The sequence below is a fragment of the Petaurus breviceps genome, unplaced genomic scaffold (genome assembly GCF_028583685.1).
Source record: "Petaurus breviceps papuanus isolate PSGF00001 unplaced genomic scaffold, PetGlider_PUasm1.0 91041, whole genome shotgun sequence".
Lineage (NCBI taxonomy): Eukaryota > Metazoa > Chordata > Mammalia > Diprotodontia > Petauridae > Petaurus > Petaurus breviceps.
The window spans coordinates 17853521-17876662 of record NW_027187400.1 but is presented as its reverse complement, the minus strand read 5'-3'; the positions used below and the strand labels follow the sequence as shown (position 1 = coordinate 17876662).

Here is a 23142-nt window from a genome sequence, read left to right as displayed (position 1 = left end):
ATTTTTATTATCCTACTCAATCAGGCTCCATCCTTTATAAGCTTATCTCACACCTTCTACACCACACTCTATGGGCCAGATAGAGGATAGGGACTAGACCTGGGACGTCATTGGCAGGGAAATCCCAAAGATATAAAGAGATATATACAGAGAGATACATACACACACACACATATACACATTCACACATACATACATATATACGTGCATATGATATTTATAATAGGTAACATCTATATGCTGCTTTGAGATTCAAAAAGAACTTTACACATAATCTCATTATACTTACATCCCAGGAGGTCGGTGCTTTTATTCTTCCCATTTAACAGATGAGAAAATTTCAGCTAAGAGTATCACTCAGACAGTAAGTGTCTGAGGTAAGATTTGAACTCAGGTCTTCCTGACCCCAAATCCAATTCTCTGTCTACTACTCCCCCACCATAAGGAAACTCTCTCTACAAATGTAAGCCAGAACCTTCTCTGCACTTATGGTCCTAGAGGGTTGCCTGGGAGCATCAAGGGATTAAATATGAGCCGGGGCAAACTCAGCCAGCATCAGTCAGAAACAGTACTTGAACTCTGACCTTCTATGCTTCAAAGTTGAGCCCCTCCCTTCCACACCAATATGAGACCTTCTCAGTGTTTGGTAAACTGAGACAATTGCCACCCTCTGTACACACCCTGCCTTCTCCCAACTTTGCCCATGTTCCTATGGATCTTTCCCTCTTCCCTTTCTCTAAATGTTCTCAAATATTCATTAAAGTATTTGAATTCCTTCATGCCCCAAGCCTGATAGCCACCTCCTCTAGGAAACCTTCCAGACCCAGCAAACATATCCTCCCCCATTGCCTCTCCCTCCTCAGAATTGTCATAGCACTTGTTCTGATCTGACATTCAATGTTCTAATATCCTGCTCTGGTCTGACATTCAATGCTCTTCTGATATGACATTCCATGCTCTAATGTCTCATTCAGATATGACATTCTGTGCTCTAATGTCTCTTGAGCTCTAACATTCAGCTCTAATTGCCTAGGTTCTAATAACTTCTGTTATAAGGTCCCTTCCATGTCTGACGTGCTATGATGCTCTGATGCTTGGGCACATGCCCTGACCTCATTCCACCAGTTAATAAAGAGAGTTCCAGAAAGGGAGCTTTTCCCAGGAAAGGCCCCTGAGCCTGAGCTGCTCTTACCATAGTTTCTAAGTTATCAGCAAGAGCCCTTTTTCCTCAGTCAGGGCAGGGAGCCACACCTCTGAGCCCCAAGTAAACAAAGGCAGGTCGTTTAATTACATAGAACGCCCAGCTCTTATTGGGCTGTCCAGGAAGAAGAATCCAGCATGTTCCAGTCAATCCTTCCCAACGTCGGTCACCAGAGCAGTTTGCTGGGCTAAGAGACCCAGGGGATCCACCATCCAGTCCCCATCCTCCCCTCCCCGACCCCAGGAGAGGCTGATGGAGTTACCATTGCTCTCTCTCTCTCTATCCCTGGCATTGTTGAGGAAGTTAAGGCCTATGGAGCTAGGGGACATTCCCCTCAAGTCTTCTTCCTGCCCTCCATGTGGCCCACCAGGGCAGGCTCCTCCAGGCCAGGGTGGGTGCCCAGGAGAGGCTGGCAGGGCGCTGTCCGGGGATGCAATGGAGGGATGTGGGGCATCGCAGGCCCGAGCCAGACGCTGCTCCCTAGTCCCTCATGCAGTGGTTTCCTGTAGTTTGTTGGTGGCACTCTCAATCCTTCTGGTCTCCCGGATGTTTCGAAGACGGGCACTGCGGCTGGTGATCTCATCCACATAGGCCTGCGGCACCCAGCCCCTCTCGCCATCTGCCAGGCGGATTCCCTCCAGCCACCCTGCAGGCACAAGAGCCAGGGACCCTGCATCAGATGGCATCCAGCCCCAACACAAGTCTGCTAATGGTGGAAAGGGGGCTAGATTTGGAGTCTCGAGACTTAGGTTCAAATCTTGCCACTTACTACTATGGAACCTTGAGCAAATCACCTCCATTCCCTGGGTTTCCTCATCTATAAAATGAGTGGGGTCAACTAGATAGTCTCAGACCCCTCCCACCTCTGACATTCTGTATTCTAAGGGCCCTCCCAGCTCTGACATCCTGTGTTCTAAGGGCCCTCCCAGCTCTGACATCCTGTGTTTTAAGGGCCCTCCCAGCTCTGACATTCTGGGGGTTCCTTTATCTGTACTCTCTTCAAAGGGTTAAGGAAAGGGTATGTGGCAGGGGCTTGTGGGGAGGGGAGGGATGGGGAGGACCTTGAGAGGTTCATATAAAACTACCCAGAAATGCCCTCCACTCCTGCTCCGTAGTCAGTGGTGGGGAGGGAGGGGAGGGAGCGGAGCTCCTAGGCCAGGTCTTTCTCACCATCGCTGGTCCTGGTCCTCACAGCCAGGATGTCTGCCTTCTCAAGGGTGAGCTCGTCGGGTTCCAGAGCCTTGTAGGCTCTGATGCACTGCACCTGGGGGAGGTCTGACAGTCCACAAATCAGAGAGAGCTCAAAGCAAAGGGCCAGAGGCCGGGCCGAGGCCAGGCCAGGGCCGGCCGGACTGGGCTGGCTGTGTCTCTGTATCTTACCCTGATCTCACTCTCCCCTCCTGACCTCCAAGGCTGGTGCTCCCTCTGGGCTTCATCTCAGGCCCTGCTTCCTCTCTCTGCTCTCTTTCGGGGATCTCCTCTGTCCTCTACAACTCAATGACCTTCTCTGTGTGGACAGCTCCTAAATCCATAGATCCACACCCCCCCCCCCAAGCCCTAGCCCGGCATCTACAACTTCGTGCCAGACCCTCCCTATCTGGGCGGCCCATTGACGTCTCAAGGGCAACATGCTCCAAGAGGAAAAAAGAAATTTAGCTTCTTTTCCCCTAAACGTGGTCCTCCTTCCAAGCTTCCCATTTTTTATTAATTTATTTATTTCAGTCTTCAACATTCATCTCCGCAAGATTTTGAGTTCCAAATTTTCTCCCCATCTCTCCCCTCCCACCCCAAGTTTCCCATTTCTGTTGATGGCATCATAATACCTTTAGTCCCCTGGACCCAAAATTTTGAACTCCTCTTTATCCTGGACCAACTGTATCTAATCTTTTTTTAAATTTATAGAGTCATTGGGGTTCAAGTGACTTGGCCAGGGTCACACAGCTGGTACATATCTAAGGTTAGATTTGAACTCAGGTCCTCGTGCCTCCAGGGCTGGTGCTCTATCCACTGTGCCCCCTAGCTGCCCCCAGGCAGCTGCACCTGTCACAGCCCAACTCCTCCCAACACTCATGGCATAATCCTAGTTTGCACTTCTCACCTAGACCAGGACAGTAACCTCCTAGCTGGTCCCCCTGCCCCCAGTCTCTCCCCTCTCTAATCCCTTCCTCCACACAGTTGCCAAAGTGATTTTCTTAACCTGACCAGGTTACTCTCCTACTCAGAAACATTCACTGGCTCCCTATTGGCTCTATGGCAAAATAGAAATCCCACAGCCTGGCATCTAAGACCTGCCTTGATATGGTCCTAACCTGGTCTCCCAGCTTTGTCTGGTATCATTCACTGATATGATTCCCCTCTGATCTAGTCGGGTCAAGCTCGTCTAACCCTCCAGGCATACCGGGACCATTTCACATTTCATGGTGGAGCAGAAAAGGTTCTAAAGCCTCAGTTTCCTCATCAGTAAAATTAACTTGATGACACATAGTAGGTGCCTGACTCTGGGCCCTTTGGCATTCTCCTGCCATTCCACCCCCTCCCTGCCCTCGTCCCTCTCTTCATCTAGACTGGACACATCCTTCAAGGCCTGCCTACTCCCTGAGGCCTTCCCTGTTCCTCTTCCTCAGTGATGCCATTTCCCTTTGAGCTCCTATAGAGCCAAGGCAGTGTTAGAACACCTGGTCTTTCACTTCTCTCCCATAATTACACAGGCCTCCCTCCTAGAGTTCAAGCTTATGGTGGGCAAGAGCTAGGTCTTACAAGCTACCAAGTCCCCAGGCCCTCACACAAGTATGGGCGCTGTGAGGGCCCCAGGGGCAGTACCTTCATTCTCACTGATGGCCTCCTTGTCCTCCTGGGCACTGGAAGGACACATGGCTGAGATCCATCGCTGCTTCTCACTTCTGGAGGGACATTGGAGGCCCAACAGCTGCCCAGAGGTCCCTCTCCCCAAAGCCTGGGCTCCCTGCCTGTCCTGGGGCTCAGAGGTTCCGTTGAGTTCCCCAGAGTAAAGGCTCACACTTAGCTCCCAGAACCATGCCCTCCCATAGCCTGAGCCCAGGCTATTCTCTGTCCCCCTTCAATGCCACCTGAGGATCTTGAAACACAGATATACAGAGTAGGACCACATTCCACAGCAATTCACCTGGATGTTAGGGTAAGAAAAGAGCTGGAAAATTCCTGGGGCAACCTTATTCCTGGCCTTAGGTGGTAAATACACCCAGAAAGAAGGCCCAATGCATCTGGGGCCAGAGCTCCTCTGGGTGAGACAAACAAACCAGTGTCCCGTGCTTGGCGATCTCAGCCCTGAGATTCATGCTAACCATCCCCAGCCTCAAACAGAGAGGAATTGGGCAGCCTGAAAACAGACCTCAGGGGAGGAGACTTACTCTGTCTGAGCCCTCAGGAGGAGCTGGTTCTTGGTTTGGTGGCTATGAAGGAACTGGAGGAGAAAAACCTGGCCTGGGATTCCCTGCAGCTTTGAACTCAGGTCATTCACCTGGATCTCAGGCATCCTGGCATAAAGGAAGACTGCAAACTTCTCCATCCTGCAGGGGCCAGAGAATACCCAGATCAGTCTAGGCCCCCATAGCCACTTTAGAGATGGGAGAGGCCTGAATCTGAGCACCATGTACCCACTCCAGGGCCAAGACTGTCACGTCTTTAAGTGCAGGACCCAGAAGGCATCCCCTTTCCCTTCTCCCAGGCCATGAGGGTCACTCCTCATCCTGTCTCCCCAGCTGTGGATTCTGTCTGCTTTTCCATGTAAGAAAGAATAACAGAGCTGAGGAGCTCAGTTCCGACTTTGACATTAACAGCATGCTGCTGTCCACCTGGTGCTACAAAGCCTGGACAGAATCCAGAAAAGATTGGCCAGTTAGCTGAGTGCCAGGTGGGGTGGGTGCCCTGTCTCCACCTCCCCATGTGACCCTTCCAACCTCAAAGCCCCTCTACTCACTCCTTCCTTCGAGAGAGCAGTAGGCAGTCATTGAAGACATGCAGGTAGATGGCTTTGGTGGAGAGCTTGGGCTTGGCAGCAGAGACAGCAGGCATGGTGGGGGGTGCCAACTCCACTAGCTCCCCATGCCTCACCAGCCAGCGGGACTGGGAGATCAGCGGGAAGATCTGGGGGAGAAGACAAACAGGGATCAAATCTATAATCATATGAAAAAATGCTCTAAATCTATATGGATTAGATAAATGCAAATTAAAACAACTCTGAAGTACCATACCATACCTATCAGATTGGCTAACATGACAAAACAGGAAAATGATAAATGTTGGAGAAGATATGGGAAAATTGGAACACCAATGCATTGTTGGTGGAGTTGTGAACTGATCCAACCATTCTGGAGAACAATTTGAAACTATGCCCAAAGGGCTATAAAACTGCGCACACCCATTACTTTATATCCCAAAGATAATACTTTGTATCCCAAAGAGATCATTAAAAAAAGAGAGAAAAGGACCCACATGAACAAAAATGTTTATAGCAGTTCTGTTTTGTGGTGGCAAAGAATTGGAAATTGAGGGGATGTCCATCAATTTGGGGGATGGTTGAACAAGTTGTGGCATATGAATATAATGGAATACTATTGTTCCATAAGAAATGATGAGCAGGCAGACTTCAGAAAAACCTGGGAAGACTTATATGAACTGATGCTGAGGGAGGGGAACAGAACCGGGAGAACACTGTACACAGTAACACCAACATTGTGTAATGACTGACTTTGATAAACTTAGCTCTTCTCAGCAATGTAATGATCTAAGACAATTCCAAAAGACTCATAGTGGAAAATGCCATCCACATCTAGAGAAAGAACTTTGGAGTCTGAATGTAGATCAGAGCAGACTATTTTCTCTTCTTCTGTTTTTCTTTCTCATTGCTTTTCCCTTTTGTTCTGATTCTTCTTTCACAGCATGAATAATGTGGAAATATGTTTAACATGATCGTACATATATTGCCTGTATCAGATGGTATGCTGTTTTGGGGAGAGGGGAGTGGAGGGAGGAGGGAAATTTAGAACTCAAAATCTTATGAAAGTGAATGTTGAAAACTAAAATTTAATTAATTTTTTAAAAGAAAAAAAAAAAGAACAGGGGCCATCAGAAGAACAATTCATTCTTCTAAAGCACTTGAGAACTAGTTTTTAAATGAGCTGTCCTTGCAACCATGGGATGGAGATAGTGCTAAGATTGTGATCCCTGTTTTTCAGATGAGGAAACTGAGGCTCAAAGGAAGGAACAGTCACAGCTACAAAGTGGTCCAGCCAAGATTGGAGCCAAAGTTTTCCATAACATATGGATGGGAGGGTGTCTGAGGGGCCTTGGGACCCCCTTGGGAAAGAAGATTCCCAAGAGCTCTTGCTCCACCCCCATCCCTCTGGTGCCCTGCCCCCTCCCCCTCAGGGTCTCACCTTACTCTCAAAGTGAATCTTCTTGTTAAGATGGATGAGTTCCTCCGTCCTCTTCATCGACTGCACACTGGCATTGCATTCCTGTACCAGCTGAGGAGGGTGAGGGGCCAAGGAAAAGGTCATCTCCCACAAGCCTCAGCCTTCTGGAGCCGTGGGCCCAGCCCCCAACACACACAGAGCCCCAAGGGGTTAGCGCTGAAGTCTAGGGCTAAGTTTGGTGTTATTTAGAGAGTTGAAAGTCCAAAATTCAAAAAGGGCAGGACCCTGGCCATAGACATTCCTTCGATTCAAAGGAAGAACAGGGAACTGAGCTCAGAAGCCCTAGCCTTTGACGAGAGTGCTGTAACTGGCCTGGGAGAGAGAATTAGGAGATCCAGGTCTAGTTTTTTCTGTCTCTTCCTACCTGTGTGACTCTATACAAGTCACTTGCCTCACTGGGCATTAGTTTCTTCAACTATATATTAGTGAGACAGTTGGCCTAGAGTAGACAGTCTATAAAGTCTTACCAGCTCTGACATCTTATGTTCTAATGACCCTCTCAGCTCTGACATCCTGTGTTCTAAGGGCCCTCCCATCTCTGACATCCTGTGTTCTAAGGTCCCTCCCAGTCCTGACAAGTTTTTTTTTTTTGCTTTTTTTTGGAGGGGGGGGCAGGAGGCAGGGCAATTGGGGTTAAGTGACTTGCCCAAGGTCACACAGCTGGTAAGTGTTAAATGTCTAAGGCTAGATTTGAACTCAGGTCCTCCTGACTTTAGGGCGCCACCTGGCCACCCCCCTGACATGATACTCTAAGAGCCCTTTCTAACTCTGACATTCTCTTTCATTTCCTTTCAGTCCACATTCTGTGGTCACTACGTGACCTAAGGTGTCCGCTCAGTCAAGACTGAAATCCCTAATCAGTGTGAGGCCAGCCAGAGTCTAGACTCTATCTCCCAGGGGATTTCCCTGTGAAGTCAGGACCTCTAGATGTTTCCTTTTGTTTTTCTAAGCTTTCACTTGCTATGTGATTCTGGATGCGTCCCTCACTGGATCAACCCTCTGGGGAGGGCCAGGTGACATCAGGGGAGATGCCATGGAGGAGGACTAGGGGAAGCAGAGACATGGTAGTCCCTAGGCTCAGCACTCTGGCTGGGCATAGCTCACCTTCTTGAGCTCATTGAATGCCTTGGTGGCCATGGCCTCGCCCCGTGAGCCTTGCCCAGTACGCTTCAGGATATTCTGGAAGCAATGGAAAGGTGCTATTTGGATAAACACCACTGATATTCTGACCTCCCTTCTTCCTCCCAGTTTCTGTAAGGCAGTACCCACAGAAATGCAGAACAGCTCTTAGCAATGGACCTGGGCCCTCCCAGACTAGAGGTCAGATGCTGTGACCAGCATTGACCCTTCCAGTCTCCCAGGACGCCCCTGGGCATGCTCCCCATCCTCACTGAACCTGGCTCACAGCTTTGTGATCCAATCCCATCCAACAGGCATTTACTAAATGTCTGCTCTGCGGCAAGGCCTTGTGCCAGGTGCTGGGAATGTGGAGGCAAACAGACCCTGCCCTCGGGCAGTTGGCATCCGACTGGGGGCTGCCCAGTGGAGACAGGGAGAGGGGCAGAACATTCATAACTCAGAGGATCAGCAAAGACTTCCCAGTCCAGATACCTCCACTAACATCTTCAGGCGGGTGATTCTCTGGAAGGGCAGGATGAGGAAGGATGTGAGAGGCAGGCGTTGGCAAACAGGGGCCTCTTCCAGACGGGCCAGAATGCTAGAAAACTTGGGATTCTCCAGTCTGGAGGGCAGAGAGGGGAGGGAAGTAGAGTCACCCCGAACCCCCACCCATCACCCCACAGAGTCACAGAATCTTGTCCGACCCATACATGGCCAAGGATTCCCCACTATGACATCCTCAACAAATGGGTCATCCATTGTCCAGCTGAAGAGTTCCAAAGACAGGGAACTCACTACCTAGACTTCCAGAGTGTGCTTGGAGGCAGCCCCATTCTAATTTGGGACAACTCTGGTTGATCCTTACAATAGGCATTAATTATCTCCTTGTCCCTTACAGTTCTGCCCTCTGGGGCCAGGTAGAACACAGCCAGTCTGATCTCTTCCATGACAGTCTCCCAGATACTCAAAGAGAACCGCTGTGTTGCATCTCCTACCTCCTGCTCTCCGGGTCTCCTCCTGCCTAATGGCCACTGCCCAAATACACTTGGTATCTACTGGATTCAGTACACAGCACAGAGACCTCAACAAATGTTCATCGATTATTTGAAAGACACACCACCTCCCTGGTTTCCTCCAAGCCGCCGGTCTCTGACCTCACCTCCTTTGGCTCTTTGGGGATGGGGGCGGGGGGTGTTTGTTCAGTCCTGACTTGCCTTACCATATCCTCAACAAATCCTGCCCCTCTTTCAAACCACGTCTCAAAGCTAAGGTCCACCAGCTAGTAGACATCTTCCTTGACTACCCCCAACCATAGTGGTCTGCTCCTCCTCTGAAATCCAACATCTACCCAACATAGTTGGCCTTTAGTGCATCCAATATTTGTTTTGACCTTTTCCCATATTCACCTCCATCCACCCTGGACATCCTGGAACATCTTGTCATCCACCCCGCTGCCCCCAACTTGGAACAGCCCATCTGGACCAGGGCCTGAGCCTCCCTCTCTATACCAGTTACTCTTGGAACTCTGCCCTGGGGCTAAGATTGTTTGGCAAGTGAATGAATGAGAATTTACCCAAAGGACTGTATCTAGCTTGACTGAAGGCCATATTTCATATCCAGCCACTGCAAACATCTTGGGCCACCCACCATGCCACCCAAGAGCTTCTCGCTCTCCAATCTTTGCCAGCTCTGGCAAGGGCATGGCAATGGGCTGCCTTTTGGCTCTGCTCACCATCCCTGGGCTTCCCCGGGCACAAATTTCCTTTTCCTGGCCACCCTCCCTTAGAGCTGGTCACAGAACAGAACCAAGACTAGAAGACAGGTCTCCCACTATTAGAATATAAGTTCCCTGAAAGCAGGGATGATCTCACCTCTTTGTCTGCATCCCCAGTGCCTAACACAGTGCTTGGCATGCAATAGATACATAACAAATGCTCATTTATTCATGTTCACGTCCCCTTTGACCAGCTAGACTCTAAGCCCTTTGAGGGCAGGGACTATGTCTTGTACCTCAGACCGTACAGGGTTGAGAACATAAGTTCACTTTCATTTGGGGATTTGCCATTTGCAGAGCACTGTCTCTGGCAGGCCTGGGAGGGAGGTAAGGCAGGTGGTGCCAGCCCATTTTACAGAGGAGGGTTCTGAGCATCAGAGAGATTAAATAAGATACTACCGTCACACGGCAGCAAATGATGAGCCGGAATGAGTCTCTTGCTGCTTCTACTAAACTGTCTGCTTTTGATAGGCAGCATCAACTAAGGGGGATATCAAAGCCTGTGCCTGGAGTTGGGAAGATCTAAGTTTGACACTTACTAGCTCTGTGACCTTGGGTAAGTCACTTGACCTCTGTTTGCCTCAGTTTCCTCATCTGTAAAATGGGGGTAATAATAGCACCTCCCCTGAAGTGTTGTGGTAAGGACCCAGTGAGATAATTGGAAAGTCCTTGGCACAGGTACTTGGCACATGTCATCACTACATAAATGCCACCTATTATCATTCTGGCAGTCACTGCCTCAATGGTCAGCCATGGCTGTGATATGACCATCAGTGGGAGCTCTTACCAAACCAGGCTCCATAATCAGATGACTTTTTCATCATTGCCCTCATTAGCAAGAACCCCACTGGTCACATGTGGCCAGAAACAGACGCCCCCCAGCTTACACATGGTTGCTTGGACTGAAACCAGGCAGGGATCCTAGATTTGGAGCTGGACCTTAGAGGTCATTGTGTACAAATGGAACAACTGAGGCATGACAGGGATGAGTGGCTTGCTGGGAATCCCAAAGCTGGCAAGCGTCTGGGATGGGATTTGAACCCAGGCCTTCCCAACTCCAAATACAGAGTTCAACACATGTGCCTCAAAGATCAGCCCACTCTCACTACAATACAGTCACCTGCTGGTAACATCTATGTTCTCGTCCCCCTCCAGGGCTCCCAGCCTGGACACTATCCCCTCGCTGAGTGGGCCCAGAGCAAGGGAGACAAAAGAAAGCCCTCTGTCCTTTGGTTCTGGGTCAGTCTCTGCCCACCCACCACAAAGTTCATGACCGTGGCTTCACCCAAAGCACCCATGCCCTCCCCTGCAGAGCCTCCCACCCCTGCCAGCCTCTGTCAGACTCCATCCCCCTCCCCTCATCCACAGGGTGCCCCTTCCCCCATACAGCAGTCGCTGGTAGGTGCGTTCTTGGTAGGCCTGATTGGTGACATAAGGCAGGTAGACACGCCGGAAGGCGGGACAGTGACGCAGGACAATGTCACACACACAAAAGCGAAGTATGTCCTCCTCCAGGCGCCGCTCCAGCTCCTGCAGAAATCTGTGGGGGCCAGGAGTGCCATGGGGGTGGGGAAGAGGGGCTGGAGAGAAAAGCAAGTGGGCCCAAGGGGAGCCCAGCCTGGAGAAGGGAAGAAGGCTGTGTCCTCGGCATAGCGACCCTATTCCCTGCCCCAAAGATCTGATCTGCTAAGACCCAAAGCTCTGCCCTGTGCATATCCCTGAAGGCAAAAGAGACAGGGGACATGCCTGGGTAGAAAGCAGAGCTAAGTGCCAGCCTCTGGACCCACAAAGGAGCCCTACAAGTACTCTGGCCAGTTCCTAGAAGGGGAACAGCCCAATCACAGGATCATGGGATCTCATTTTAGAGGTGGGAGGGCCCTTAGATCACAGGATGTCAGAGCTGGGAGGGGCCTTAGAACACAGAAGGTCAGAGGTGGCAGAGATCACAGAGACCTTCTTTTCCAACCCCCACATCTGACAGAGGAGCCCCAGAGGCCAGAAAAAGGAAGGTGACCTGTCCAGTGCCACTAGTCAGTAGCACAGCCAGGACCCAAGCCCCATATATGGGCCTTTATAGCACACCCTAAGTATCCCAGAACAGCCCAGAGTTCCCCTCACCTCTCGCTGGTGGCCTTGACCTCCGACAGCTTGGAGAACAGCCACTGCTTTTCTTGGGCCCCCAGACACTCAGCCAGCTCCGAGGAGCCCATGAAGTGGCCCACAGCCACAGAGAGACTGTGGATATAGGAGGCCTCTGATGTGATCAGCTCAAACTTGGCCTTTGGAGGGAAGAAGGGAGGGAACAGGGATGAGCAGCTTCATGTCTCCCTCAGCCTCCTCCTGAGCCCAGCACCAGATGAGAAAGATCAGCCCAGCTCCCACTGGGACCCTGCTAGGCATGGAGGCAACCCCCCCACACACACATACACACACACTACCTCCTTCCCAGGGCTCCCTGGAGAGTCCCATCCCAGGCTGGCCTCCCTGAGGACTGTGCTAAAATCTAAACCCCTCTCCCCCAAAGCCTCTGTCTCCACAAGGCTCCAGGACCCCCCCACATCCTCCCCCAAGGATCTGGGGACCCCCACGTGCCCCCAAGGCTTCAGGGCCCCAGCACCTCTTGCAGCTTGCGCTCCTGAAGGCCAATGATGGCCAGAAAGCCGCTGCTCCGAACGTCTGGGATGTCCTGCCACAGGGAGAAAGTGGAGCCACGGCCTGAACGTTGGGCTCGGAAGGAGCTGCTTGGGGACAGGTTGGCTCTGGGTGGGCCGGGCCCTTCCTCCTCTTCCTCAGCCTCCTCCCCCAAGGTGTCCTCTTCATGTTTCTGCCGCTGTAGCTCCCGGTCACTGGCCACGTCACTATATTCCTGGTATAGCACAGCTGGGGAAGAGGAGGGCCTGAAGTAGCCCCAAGGCCCAGCCTGCCCACCCTCAGCACCCTGTCACTACAGACGCATCTTCTCTGTTCTAAGGTTCTCCTCCCCAACCTCCCACCAGCTCTGACATCCTGTGTTCTAAGGACCTCCCAGCCCTGACACTCTATGTTCTAAGGGCCCTCCCATCTCTGACATCCTGTGTTCTAAGGGCCCTCTCAGCTCTGACATCCTGTGTTCTAAGGGCCCTCCCAGCTCTAACATTCTCTGTTCTAAGGTTCCAGTCCAGATCACATTGCTCCTTGTTCCTGGGTCTCCCTCTCCCAAGTTCTTCCCCATACCTTCACTCTCTGGTGCCCTGTATTTCCTCCTTTCTGCCTCTGCTTCTCTCTCTTCCTCTCTCTCTTCCCTAGGCCAGCTCAGAGGCAATAGCTCCTCTACTTACAATTAAGGAGGAAACGTGACTGGCGCCGCTCATGAGGTACAGAAGCTTTGGGGGCTGGTTCCTGCAGTGGGTCAGGCCTGGGGGAAATATGGACATCAGGGTATCTCCCTGCTACCTGCCCAGGCTTCAGTGTTGCTTGGAAGGTCCAGACAGGCGGCAGGGAGGAGTTACCTGGGATCAGGCCAGCTGTCATTTCCCTCACTACGACCACTTATGGCTGGGGGCACGAGGCCGTCGACCCTGGACTCTGAGTAGCTCCGCTCCTTCTCAGGGGATCTCCCTGTATTGGGTGAGAGCCAGGGCTCAGCATGGCACCAGTGCCCACCCTACCTTCTTCTTAGGACTGAAGGATGCTCACATTTCATCCACCCCATAACCAAAGCAAGCCGAGCTGAGTAACAGCCATGGGGAGCTTGATCTCAGTCCTGCCTCATAGAGTGAGGGGATCCTGGTATATACACTGCCAGTTCAGGATGTTTGACATCCAGGGAAATTGGGGAGAGGAGTGGTGTTAAACAGTAGGAACTAACCTTTCCCAAGGGCCATAGGCCCTATGGGCCGGCCAGTGCAGGAACAACGGAACCATGGGAGATGCTAACAATGGCCAGAGCATGACTTTCAGAACAAGATCCAAACTTAGTGCGGTCCCTAGAAGTCATCTAGTGAACTCATCTTAAAAGTAAGGCAATTAAGTGAATGTTTAAAACTGAAAATAAATGAATTATATAATAAAAAGTAAGGCAACCAATGTCAGGAAAAGCCAAGTGACTTGGGACCACAGACACAGAGTCAGAAGGAGCCTCAGGCCATGCAACCCTTTTCACTTTACACAGAAACCAAGGTCCCAAGAAAGGATAAGGCAAGTATCAAAAAGAGGATTTGAACTCAGGGCTTCTTAGTCTAGATCCAGTGTTCTTTCCTCTGTTCCACAGTACCAGGTACTAATCTCAGCAAGGTGGAACGCTGGGCTTGGGGGCAGGGGAACCTGCCCATATATTTGGTCCCAGTTCTGCTCTGACATAAGCATTCTCTTGTTGGGTTCCACTGTGTCCAGTGTCTTCCTGCCTGGGACACGATGCAACTTTGTCCAAGTCTTTTTGCCTTATAAAAATGAAGGACATTGGATTTAATGACCTCTGAGATCCCTTCCAATTCCAAATCTGAGATTCTCTGATCTATGTGACCTTGGACAAGTAACTTAATTTCTTTGGACCTTAGTTCCCCAGTTTGTACAATGACAGAGTTAGACAGAATGATCTTTAAGGTGTACCCTGGCTCAAGATCCTAGGAGTGACTGATTCTGTTATCCTAAGCTGGTACCTTCCCTGGCTGCCCAGAGCCCTCGGTCCTTGGCCTGGCCCTTGCCCAGGCACAGGGAGAGAGTGGCCTTTCTTTGGGCAGACTGAAGCCGGCTCATCAACTCCGATGCGGAGAAGCGTCTCCTCTCTGGCTCTTTGGTTCCTGCCCGGGGAGTTGCTGCCATCACCAGGGCCTGTGGTACTTCCAAAGCAGGATGCAACTCAGGGACCTCGGCCCCAACCTCAGGGAAGACAGCATCATCCTCGGTGCTGGGGCTCCCGGTGATCTCTTGGCTCTCATACACTCTCATCTTCCTCCCTAGGGCACAGGGCACAGAGCTTAGGGCACCTGGGCAAGAGAGCCTTGAAGTTTCTACAGAGTCCCCAGTATAGGGTGGCAAGATAGAAACCACCCCCCCAACACACACACACATGTCACCTTACCCTAGCCCATGAGTAACTGCCCTCCCAAGACTCTGAGTCCTTAATGTAATGTGTGACCTAAATTATTGCAAAGAAAAGACCAAGAAAATCATGAATGATAGCATTTTCTGTCATCAAAAATATGTGCCCTTATACAAAATCACGTTAAAATGAATTCCCTGCTGCACCCACTGGGTATTGTGCCTAAAGCAGCTGTCTACAGGCACCCTAGCCCCAATCAAACACTATACTTCTCAATTCACTTATCTGCTGGGGGCAGGGGAGGGAAAAAGAACAAGGGAACAATCATTTATAAATATGAAGGAGATAAGTATTATCTCATTTGATTCACAGTGAGATAGGTGCTAATCTTATCCCCATTGTACAGTTGGAGAAACCGAGGCAGGCAGAGATTCAGTGACCTGCCCAGGGTCATACAGCTAACAAGTGTCTGAGGCTGGATTTGAACTCAGATTTTCCTGACTCCAGGCCCAGTGAGTGTTCTATCCATGAAAAGATTAAGATCTGAGCCCCAGAGGTGCTCAGTGATTTGCCACACAGGTTAGTGTCAATGTTGGAATTCAAACCCAGGATTCTTTCCACTGGAATATGAAGAGGCAGCCAAGTGGGGCAGTGAGCAGAACACCTGGCCTGCAGTCAGGAAGACCTGAGTTCAAATTTGGCCTCAGACACTTACTAGCTGGGTGACCCTGGGCAAGTCATTTAACCCTGTTTGCCTCAGTTTCCCCATCTGTAAAATAGGGATTATAATAGCACCCACCTCCCTGGGTTATTGTATCAAATGAGATAATAATTGTGAAGCCAGGCACATAGGAAGTGATAAATTAAAGATTGTTATTATCATATCAAGGCCCTGCATGTTCTAGTCTCTCTAGGTCCTACAAAGTTGCTTTTCCTTCTTTTTCCCCCAAATTCAATGTTCTTTTTATTAAAGCCCAGTCCCTGTTTCTCAAGGAACTTTTGGTTTAGCAAATCACTTGAGTCACAGAGGAAGTATGGCCCAGTGGTTCCAGAAGCAGAAGGCCTCCCTGTGTTCCAACACCATCTCTATCACTTCTGTCCTGTGTAAGCCTGGGTAAATCACTTAACCTCTCTGGTTTTCTCTCCAGTAGAGTGAGAGCACGGGAATCAATGCCCTCTAGAGTCTAAGCCCCACATACCACCCTCAGCGGCCATGGAAGGACCTACACCCAGGAGGCCTCTGATAAATGCTGGTAGAATTAAGCTGAAATGAGAGACCTCCCCTCCCTTTGGAGGCCCCCTCACTCCCTTCCCCAGAACTGTCTTCCACCCCCCAGGGCACAAAGAGAGGCATGGGGCTCGATACCCAGAACCAGCACTCCTGCCCTTGTCAAGCTCCATGTCCACAGGGCACTTAGTTACAAAGGAATCTCAGAGGAGGAGGCCAGTCCCAGAGGACCCAGCAGTCAGGGTGCTTGAGACCTCAGGCAAAGGCCTTCCTTTCTCTGGGCCTCAGTTTCCTCACATGCAAAATGAAGATAATAACACCTGTCTCACTTACTTCACAGGGCTGTTGTGAGGATCCCATGAAATAATGTGTGTAAAGCAGCTTTGGAAACAATTAAAGGTTATTCAGATGGGTTTTCTGTCTGGTTTCTAATGGGTCTGCTTCACTCCCTGACGTCATCCCTAGGCTGGGGGAAAGACTCACAGGCAGATTTCTCCTCTGAACTGTGGCTGGTCCGGCGTTGGGGTTCTGTATGCTGGGGACTCCGGGGTCCTCCAAGGAACTCACTGAGGCCGTCATCTCCAAAGGCTGATGGCTTCCTGGCAGGGCCCCTGGTGTCCTGAGCCGACACCGGCAGCGGCCACAGCAGCCCATGAGAAGCAGCTGGGACCTCAAGAGGCCAGTGGCCAACCTCAAAGCGCCCTGGGAACTCAGCAAAGGACAGGCTCTCCTGCTGGCACACTGCCACGGGGTGGCGGGCTGGGGGACGCAACCCCTCCAGGTCATGAGGGGTTTTCCCTGGGATTCCTCCCAGAGACCCTGACTGAGACCCCCCACAGCAAAAGCCAGCCAGGTGAGGCTGGAAGTGAGGGGAGGGTCGGTAGTCCATGCCTGGGGGCTGCCCAGGTCACCTAGGCCTGTGGGGGAAAGAGGGAGAGACTGGTCAGAAGCCCAAACCCACCCAGAACCTAGATTAGGACAGAGTCCCTAGGAGAACACAAAAAATCAGAGCTGGGAGGGCCCTTAGAACACAGGATGTCAGAGCTGGGAGGGTCCTCAGAACACAGGATGTCAGAGCTGGGAGGACCCTTAGAACACAGGATGTTAGAACTGGGAGGGCCCTTAGAACCCAGAATGTCAGAGTTGGGAGGGCCCTTAAAACCCAGGATGTCAGAGATAGAGAGAACTCTAGAAACAAAGAATGTTAGAGCCGAAATACCTTTAAAAATCACCTCCATTTACAGGTAAGGAAACTCAGTTCCAGGGAAATATAGTAGCTGGAGGGATGGGGAGGGGGCCGGGGATCTCTCCACCTCCCATCTGTCTCCCAGCCCTGGCAGCTCTGACAAGCAGGAAAAGGAAGTCCTCTCCGAGCTCCTTGATCAGTGCCACCAACCTGGGAGCCTTCGGCTCTTTATCCCCTCCCTCTCCCGTCTCCAGGGCCTCACCTCCTACCTGGGACCCTGCTGCCTGGCTCAGGCCAGCCCAAGATGAAACTCTCTGGGGAAGCCGTGCTCCGCACAGCTGGCTGGGGAACTCCCACCCAGACAAAGAGTTTGATTCATTAAACCCTGCGGTGAGCCAGGGAAAGGGAAAGGGAGAGGGCGGGAGTGGGGGAGGAGAGACTTGGCCTGCCCCACCTTTGCTCTGTAGCAGTGAGAAGGGGGGGGGCACCACCCAGATCTCCCTTTCCCTTGAGGCAGAAATACCAGCCCCCAACACACAGGCCCCCCCCCCCAAACCAGGCCCTCCCACTGGGCGAGCTCCTGGAGAAAAGACCAGAAACAGGGACAGGGACAGAGAGACAAGGAAACCTCCAGAGTTGGGATGAAGTCAGGCATAGACACAGACAGACCCGTCAGAGCTACTCAGGGACAGAGAGCTGGTTACCAGAGACAGAGAAAGATACCCAGAGGCAGAGATACAGAAAGTTATGCACGGACAGAGGCAGTCAGAGACATGGAACTCATAAAGAGATACTCAAACACAGAGAATCCAGGGGTATCAGAGACTGAGACAGAGACAGAGACCAAGGCAGAGAGACAGAAAGATTGGCAGGGACATGGAAGAGAAAAGGCAAACGCAGCCCAGGGAGGGGAGGAAGGCCCCTCAGCCACCCCTCACCATGTGGACAAGAGCCTCCATCCAGCTTGTCTCACTTCTCTTCCTGGTCATCCCACCCCAAACTCGTGAAAGAGACAGAACAGGTGCCAGGGACGAGCCCCCAAACCAACTGAGATGTGCCCCTTCCTGCCTCTGAGCAGCGTCTCCTCTCACCTACCAGGTTCAGTGGAAAAGGCCATTGATGGCCCTGGGGTCAGAGATCCCAGTTCTGGCACCTTCTGGACCTGCATGATTTGGGGCAAATCATTCTCTGGTCCTCAGTTTCCCCAGGTGTAAAATGAGGAGTCTGGAATTCCAAGGCCCCTTCTCCCTCTAAATCCATGATCCAAATCCTATGACCACCTGACCATGTAGCCCCTCCTCCAGGCCCAGGCTGGCAAGGAGGCCAAGGCAGAATGGGAGCTTCCTGAAGGCAAGGACTACCTCACTTTGGGCTTTGTGTCTCTAGGACCTATTGAAGCACCTAGCATAGAGTAGGTCTTTATAAATATTGTTTGATTGACCTCCAGTTCCATAATCAGCCATCACTTCCAACCCAAACCATGGCCTTTTGAGGCTCAGGTGATATTGTGTAAAACACTTCACAAACTATAAAATGCTTTCTCTGTGAAAAGGAGGAAGGGCTGAAGAAGGTCATCTTTGAGTCCCCTCCTGGCTCTGACATCCTGTGTTCTAGGGGCCCTCCCAGCTCTGACATTCTGTTTTGTGAACCTCTAAGTTTCCAAACATCATTGGGTCTGGGCATTTATTCTCTCAGCAACCTTTGGGTCTCTAGCCCAGAGTCCACTCCTGGGTGCCTGGGGCCCCAACCAGAGACCCTGTCTGCCTCCTTAACTCACTGTCCACCCAGGCTGAGTGGTGGGATGGGAATGGAAAGGAAGGTACTTAGTGTAGGAATAAGTTTGTGTGAGAATAATCAATCAATTGACAAAATTGAACCAGTTACTTACCTCAAGAAGCTTCCATAGTTGCCCTCTGTGTGGCAATGCCTAAAGGTAAGTGAAGAGGTGTGTGTGTGTGTGTGTGTGTGTGAGACTGAGGCTTGTGAATGGGAATCTGAGGTGTATGGGTGGGGTGAGTGTTGGATAGTATGTATGTCTGTGGGTGAATATAGGGTATATGACAGAAATGCACATTCCTGGGAGTGTGGGATAGAGTGAATCTGGAGCCATTTTGCCTCTCTCCCTGACACTGGCCTTGAGGCCATCTAAGGGACCCTAAGCCTCAAGACCAAGGACTATCACTGAGCAAAGTCAAGGTACAAGCAGTCCCCAACCCCCCAATCCTGAAGGAAGAAGGCTTGCATGGCCACTAAACTCCTGAGTAGAAGAGAGAATGGGGGAAAGAGGGATGACCAGGGATGGGGAGGACTTCCCAGGGGTCCCAGGCAAACATCAGGTCAGGGCACGGGGGCAGGCACAGAGTAGCAGACAGCCCCTCCCCTGCACTCAGCTAGATACCAATTCCAAGGGGCAAGTGGAGGCCTGAGCTGGGTCCAAACTGTGCCAAGTCCACCTCTGCCAGAATCCCCATCAGCAGAAGAGGGCCTGGCAGAGAACAGAGCAGGGCAGCAGAGGGAAAGCCCAGCTGCTGGGGAGAAAGCCAGGAACAGAGCCCAGGAGATCCCTGGGAGACTGACCTGCTCCAAGCCAAGCAAGTCAGTGGTACCACAGGGTCAGTTTGTCGGTCAGTCAATCAATAAACATTTATTAACGACCTACTACTTGTCAAGCACCATGCTGGGTACAAAGAAAAGTCAAAAACAATTCCTTCTCTCAAGAAGAAGTCAAGAATGTCCAAATGAGCTAGAGACAGGACACATTGGAACAGGACTGAGAGACTGAGAAAGGCTTTGTACAGAAGGTGGTGCCTGCAGAAAGGAAAATGCTGAGACTCGGTATTGGGGAGAGCATTCCAGCATTCCGGGCTTGAGGGATAGTCAGGGAAGATGCCAGGAGTCTGAGATAGAGCGTCTTGTTTGGAGAAGAGCAAAAAAATCAGCATCACTGGAGAAGGTGGGAGGTTATAAAGTGAAGGGACCTAGTCCAATCAAACGTTTTTACATAAAAGTTAAATGACTTGTCCAAAGTCATACCCAAGCACTAGCCCTGAAACTAGGGGACTTCACCATACATATTAATACCCCTAAGGTCCAGTTTCTCAGTTTACTCCCTTCCCACAAGCTGTGCCCCTATCCTGCCTCAAGTCATACACAAAGTCGGTCATCCATCACCCACACCCACGGACTCCTTCTGTGTTCAAGAATTCTGAAATTCCTTCACCCAGAGTCAGAGTGTTTCCCAGCCAGCCCAGCTGTGTGAAATTCAGCGATCGATGCCATCACGACCCTGCAAGGTGGTGGAGGTAGCTGAGAGAGGGTTCCCTTCAGATTTCTGAGGCTCCTTCCACACCTCATGGCACAGAAATCAACAGCCAACATTGGTAGAGCACTTTAAAATGGGCAGATATTTCACATAATATCATTTCAGCCTCAAAACAGCCCCAGGAAGTGGGTAAGACAGGCAGTTAGCCCCAATTAAGTGATAAGGATACTGAGACAGAGTAATACAATTCAAGGTAAATAACTTCCTTCTAGTCATGAAACTACTAAGTGTTGGCCATGTAATTCAAGCCCAGGTCTTCCTGACCTTCCTGTCCCCAAACATCAAAGAGAGGGACTGGTGGTAGAGAGATCTGAGCTCTAGTCATGCCTGTACCAGCAGCAGAGCACAGACTTTTAAGGATGGGAAGGATCTTAGGGATTAAGGGGGACAGCAGCTAGGTGGCACAGTGGATGGAATGCAGGACTAAAGTCAGAAAGACTCATCTCCCTGAGTTCGAATCTAGCTTCAGATACTTAATAGCTATGTGACCTTGGGCAAGTCACTTGACCCTATTTACTTCATTTTCCTCATTTGTAAAATGAGCTGAAGAAAGAAATGGCCAATCACTCCAATGTCTTTGCCAAGAAAAGTCAGACATGACTAAAATAGACTGAACAACAAAAAGTCTTGTTAAACATCCCCCTTCAATTTAAAGAGAAGGAAACTTCGACCCAGAAAGGGGGGAATATCAAATTTTCCAAGGTCCCACAGCCAGCAAGAGGGAGGGAGGGGCTAAGACTTGGACCTCAGGTACTCTGACTCCCTGGAGATATTCTTTAATCCCTGAGTGAGCTGAAGCAAATCTCTTTTCTGGGTCTACTCTGGACCCAAATGAGGGAGAGTGGATTAGTGGTGTCCAACGCTCCTTCCAACCCTAAAATGTGTATGGAGGGCACAGTGCCATCATTAGTCTTTCTCCTCACAGCCTGAGAACAAGAAAGAAGGTCCAGGAGCCAGAAGGCAAAATACTCAGTTGGCATTAGACAGCAGACGCCCAAACAGTCTGTTCATGAAGATGAGGCAATAAAAGGGGGATGCCCAGGCTGGGGCTCCATGGTGGGGGTTGGCAGAGAAGTATCTCTGGTTTCTTCCTAGAGTTAGGGTTCAAATCCTGCAGCCAGCACTTGCAATTTCTATGATGTAATGTCTATGAGCCTGTTTCCTCATCTGTAAAATGAGCCATAACTGTCTGTAAAAACTGCCATAATCTATTGGAAAACAGGAGGCTCACATGAGATCATGCATGTAAAGTTACTTGCAAACCTTAAACTGACATGTGCAAGTATGTTATGATGCTTCTCAGAACTATAGAATGTCAAAGGTGTAAGGCAACAATGATTCTCAATTGGTGCACCAAAGACCCCTGACCATACATACTTACAACATCTGAGAACTGCCCTTAGAACACAGGATGTCAGAGCTGGGAGGGCCCTTAGAGAATGTCAGAGCTGGAAGGGCCCTTAGAACACAGGATGTCAGAGCTGGGAGGGCCCTTAGATCTCAGGATGTCAGGGCTGGGAGGCCCTTAGAACACAGGATGTCAGAGCTGGGAGGGCCCTTAGAACAGAGAATGTCAGAGCTGGGAGGGCCCTTGGAACACAGATGTTAGGGCTGGGAGGGCCCTTGGAACACAGGATGTCAGGGCTGGGAGGGCCCTTAAACAAAGAAAGTGTTAGAGGAACAGGAACAGAAGACAGGTCCCTGGCTTCCTAGTTCAGGATTGCCTCCTGGCCTCTGGGGCCTCCCAGACCCCAGGCCCTCTAAGCTTAGCGGCAGAAGGCCATCTGGCAATCCTTCCTTCTGCAGCTCCACCCCTGACTCCGCCCCCTGGAGCAGCCTCCCCTTCCCTCGGGGGCCCTGTTGACCCACCTACCCCAAACTAAGGGGACCCCTGCTAGTATTTGCCTGCCCCACCAAGAAAAAAGAGGGCTTGAGCCGATTGTAAGAAAGTCTGGACTGAAAGGAGGGTAGAAAGATGGAAGAGAGAGGGGGAGAATGGAAGGAGGTTGGGGGAGGGTAACCGGAGCGTCCATCTCGGGTGAGATCCCATGCCAGGGCAGTAGGAGGGAAGCTTGTAACCAGCTGGTGCGCCTGAAGGGCCTGGGCCTAGGGAAGGGACCATACCTTGTCTTGGCTCCTGTCCTCTGCAGAAACTGTTGGGACGGTCCCTTGGGTATCCCAACACATTCCAGGCTCCGGAGGGGGAGAGGGAGATGGCTCTCCCAGGACTAGGCTAAGGGATAGGAGTGGTGATGGGAGATGACCCAGGCCTGCCACGGTTCTGAGCCAGTGGTGTGGGTGCCTGTGTTCAGGGCCTAGGGTATTGTGTGTGGGGAAGGGAGGGAGAAGGGGAGTGGGGAGCTGTGCTGTTTCAACCTGCCTGCTACCCCCCCATCCCCCATCTCCAGAACAGGTTTGGCCAGTCTGGGGCGTGAGTGGGGAGCAAGCAGAAGTGGAGAAGGGAGGGGGGAGCCCAGTACAATGGAAGCCCTTTGTCCTGGGAGAGGGCTGGGGGACCCCAGAATGGGGCCCTACTACGCTAGGGGCCAAAGGCTTCCCCAGCTCGGTCCAAACTCCTACCCAATATTTATAGGAGACAGACCACCCTCTCTTCTAGGATGCCTCAAAAAACACTCCTTACTATCTTGAGCAAGAGGCTTCCCTTCTCTCGGCCTCAGTTTACTCCTCTATAAATGGGGGTGATGCCTGAGGCTAGATGAAGCCCTTCCCAGATGTGACATTCTCTGTCCTAAAAGCCCTCCCAGCTGTGACACCCTGTGTTCTAAGGGTCCTCCCAGCTGTGACACCCTGTGTTCTAAGACCCCTCCCAGCTCTGACA

At 51.1% G+C, this 23142-nt stretch overlaps 1 protein-coding gene across 3 annotated transcripts; it reads right to left on the bottom strand.

Moving 5' to 3' along the window:
* Nucleotides 1-201: 201 nt before the first annotated feature.
* ARHGEF19 (Rho guanine nucleotide exchange factor 19) lies at nt 202-22708 on the bottom strand. 3 transcript variants are annotated; one of them, XM_069079338.1, is made up of 16 exons: nt 22428-22708; nt 16279-16712; nt 14185-14481; nt 13036-13144; nt 12865-12941; nt 12165-12427; nt 11666-11826; nt 10935-11087; nt 8266-8395; nt 7759-7833; nt 6616-6705; nt 5157-5323; nt 4588-4746; nt 4022-4101; nt 2372-2476; nt 202-1847 (listed from the first exon to the last, which is right to left on the bottom strand). In XM_069079338.1, exons 2-16 carry the CDS (start codon nt 16682-16684, stop codon nt 1690-1692), a joined length of 2430 nt encoding a protein of 809 aa, XP_068935439.1. In that variant the 5' UTR covers nt 16685-16712; nt 22428-22708; the 3' UTR covers nt 202-1689. The 3 variants fall into 3 exon arrangements, with proteins under 3 accessions (XP_068935439.1, XP_068935440.1, XP_068935441.1); XM_069079339.1 differs by lacking the exon at nt 22428-22708 and adding an exon at nt 17251-18906; XM_069079340.1 differs by lacking the exon at nt 4022-4101 and having other exon boundaries at nt 1709-1847.
* Nucleotides 22709-23142: the final 434 nt, after the last annotated feature.

Excerpts from the sequence above, each read along its gene's own strand:
- ARHGEF19 (XM_069079338.1), bottom strand. The coding sequence starts at position 16,684 with ATGGACTACCGACCCTCCCCTCACTTCCAGCCTCACCTGGCTGGCTTT. Across the intron at positions 11,827-12,164 it reads AGGAGCGCAAGCTGCAAGAG|GCCAAGTTTGAGCTGATCAC; the intron begins GTGCTGGGGCCC and ends TTCCCTCCAAAG. Across the intron at positions 4,102-4,587 it reads CTCCTGAGGGCTCAGACAGA|AAGTGAGAAGCAGCGATGGA; the intron begins GTAAGTCTCCTC and ends ATGTCCCTCCAG.